The sequence below is a fragment of the Monoraphidium neglectum genome (assembly GCF_000611645.1).
Source record: "Monoraphidium neglectum strain SAG 48.87 unplaced genomic scaffold scaffold01011, whole genome shotgun sequence".
Lineage (NCBI taxonomy): Eukaryota > Viridiplantae > Chlorophyta > Chlorophyceae > Sphaeropleales > Selenastraceae > Monoraphidium > Monoraphidium neglectum.
The window spans coordinates 1-1,832 of record NW_014012617.1 but is presented as its reverse complement, the minus strand read 5'-3'; the positions used below and the strand labels follow the sequence as shown (position 1 = coordinate 1,832).

At 65.2% G+C, this 1,832-nt stretch overlaps 1 protein-coding gene across 1 annotated transcript in view; it reads right to left on the bottom strand.

Annotated features, from left to right (window-relative positions):
- The window catches only part of MNEG_6300 (ABC transporter, multidrug resistance associated protein), a gene marked incomplete at both ends in the record, with an annotated part of 12,383 nt that extends 10,746 nt beyond the window's left edge, over positions 1 to 1,637 (bottom strand). Inside the window, 5 exons of the mRNA XM_014045225.1 lie at positions 38 to 164; positions 384 to 468; positions 648 to 776; positions 991 to 1,072; positions 1,632 to 1,637. Of these exons, the coding sequence (XP_013900679.1) occupies positions 38 to 164; positions 384 to 468; positions 648 to 776; positions 991 to 1,072; positions 1,632 to 1,637 (429 nt within the window). The remainder of the gene's footprint in view (positions 1 to 37; positions 165 to 383; positions 469 to 647; positions 777 to 990; positions 1,073 to 1,631) is intronic.
- Between the last annotated feature and the right edge of the window lie 195 nt (positions 1,638 to 1,832).

Sequence of the window (1,832 nt, the reverse complement as noted above, 5' to 3'; positions counted from 1 at the left end):
CCCCCCCCCCCCCGGCGAGCAACTTCTGGCGGCTCACCTCGATGGGGGCGCCCCAGAGGAAGTGGATCTCCTGCATGCCCTGGAAGATCTTGTTGATATCGTTGGCGACAAAGCTGACAGCCTCGGCGGCGGTGTCCTTGGTGAGGTGGGCCATGCCGTAGCACCTGGGAAATGGGGCGGGGTTTGATGGGGGGGCGGATGGAAGAGATGCGTCAGGATCCTGGGATCAGACACGCGAGGTGGACACTGCTGCGCCCTGGCATTCACTGCCGGCGGAGGGCGTGCGATTCGCAGCGCCAGTCGCCGAAGACGAGATATAACTCAGCGGATCAGCGCATCTACAATTCCGCGAGCGCCGCGTCCAAGCAGCCGAGCATACTCACTTGCGCGCAACAGCGGTGGTGAGGGCTGCGCGGGCGCGGATGCCCACGCCCAAGCAGCCGTAGGACATGCGCTGCATCATCAGGCCTGTGAATGCGAGTGTGCAGAGGAAGTTGTGCCAGCAATTGAGAGGATGCGAGAGCTGGCACGCCACATGTGGTGTGCACAGTGAAGAAACTCCCATGTTGCAAACAAGGCCGCCACCAATACGAAGCTTGCTTTGCGTGCAAAGTTGGCTGGGCACACTCCCCCTCATGCACGCTCACCCAGCAGCCATGCGTTGACGAAGAAGCAGGCGGTGAGGGCCCAGCCCTTCCACTCGGTGTCGAACGGCGACTGGTCCTTGCCCTCCAGGGTGCGGATGCACAGCAGGATGCTGCGCGTGAAGAAGTAGGCTGCGGGCGGCGAGGTTGCAGGGGCCGGCAGGGGGTGGGTTGTACAACATATGAGAACTGAGGGGTGACAACACGTGAGAACTGGGGGGTGGCGACAGGCCCGCGGGGCGGCAACCGGCAGGTAGGCACAGAAGCGGGGACCCATGGCCCTCCCCGAATTGAAAGCAGCGCCGCCAGGGCTGGGGCTGGAGGACCGCCGGCTGGGGGCGCTCACCGCCGAGCAGCAGGAAGACCGACCACAGCAGCTTGTAGATGCCGGCCTTGAACAGCTCAGCTCCGTAGGTCTTGATGAGGACCTGTGTGTGGGGGGGTGAAGGAGGGCGGGGTTGTTGCGTTGGGAGGTGAAATTTGGGCGAGAGTGTGCCGGGGCAGATGCAAGTCCCGCGGGGCGGAGGGTGCGTGCGGGGTGGGTTGGTGAATCGAGGACATGGAGGGGTGCCGGGCGCCGCCGAAGAGCGCATGCGTTGGGTGAAATGCGTCTTTGGAGAATGGGGTTTGTGGTTAAGGGCGGGGCTGGGAGGGGCGCGCCAGGCGGGAGGGCCAATGTTCGTGGATGCGGGTGCGTGGAATGACCGGACAGTGCCGTAATCAGGCTGCAGGATGTACGTGCCGACGCGCTTGCCGCACACAGGGATCCTCGAGGACTGGGGCCACACTATATATGTTACTGCTGAGGCTGTAGACTGCAAAGTGCAGCAGGCCGCCCGTTACACCCTGCAGCGTGGCGGTCCCGCCTTGCACAACCTCCAACCGACAGCGGTGGCCCTCCAACGGCCCACCAGCCCCCTGCGCCAGGGGCGGCGCTCGAGGCCGCTGGGTGCGGCTGCCGCGGCTTGCGCCTGCAGCCCCATTCACCTTCATAAGCCTGGGTGGCTGGCCCTTGGCCTTTGCGTCGGCCACGGCCTGCTCCCAGTTGGCCTGGAACTCATCAAAGGCCGGCTCAGCCTGCTGCTCCGCTGGCAGCGGCAACTGCTCCACCGTCACCTCCCCGCGGCGTGCCTTTGGCACGATTCTTGGGGGAGAGGCGGCGAAGGGGGGCGGAGAAGGTGGTTGGGG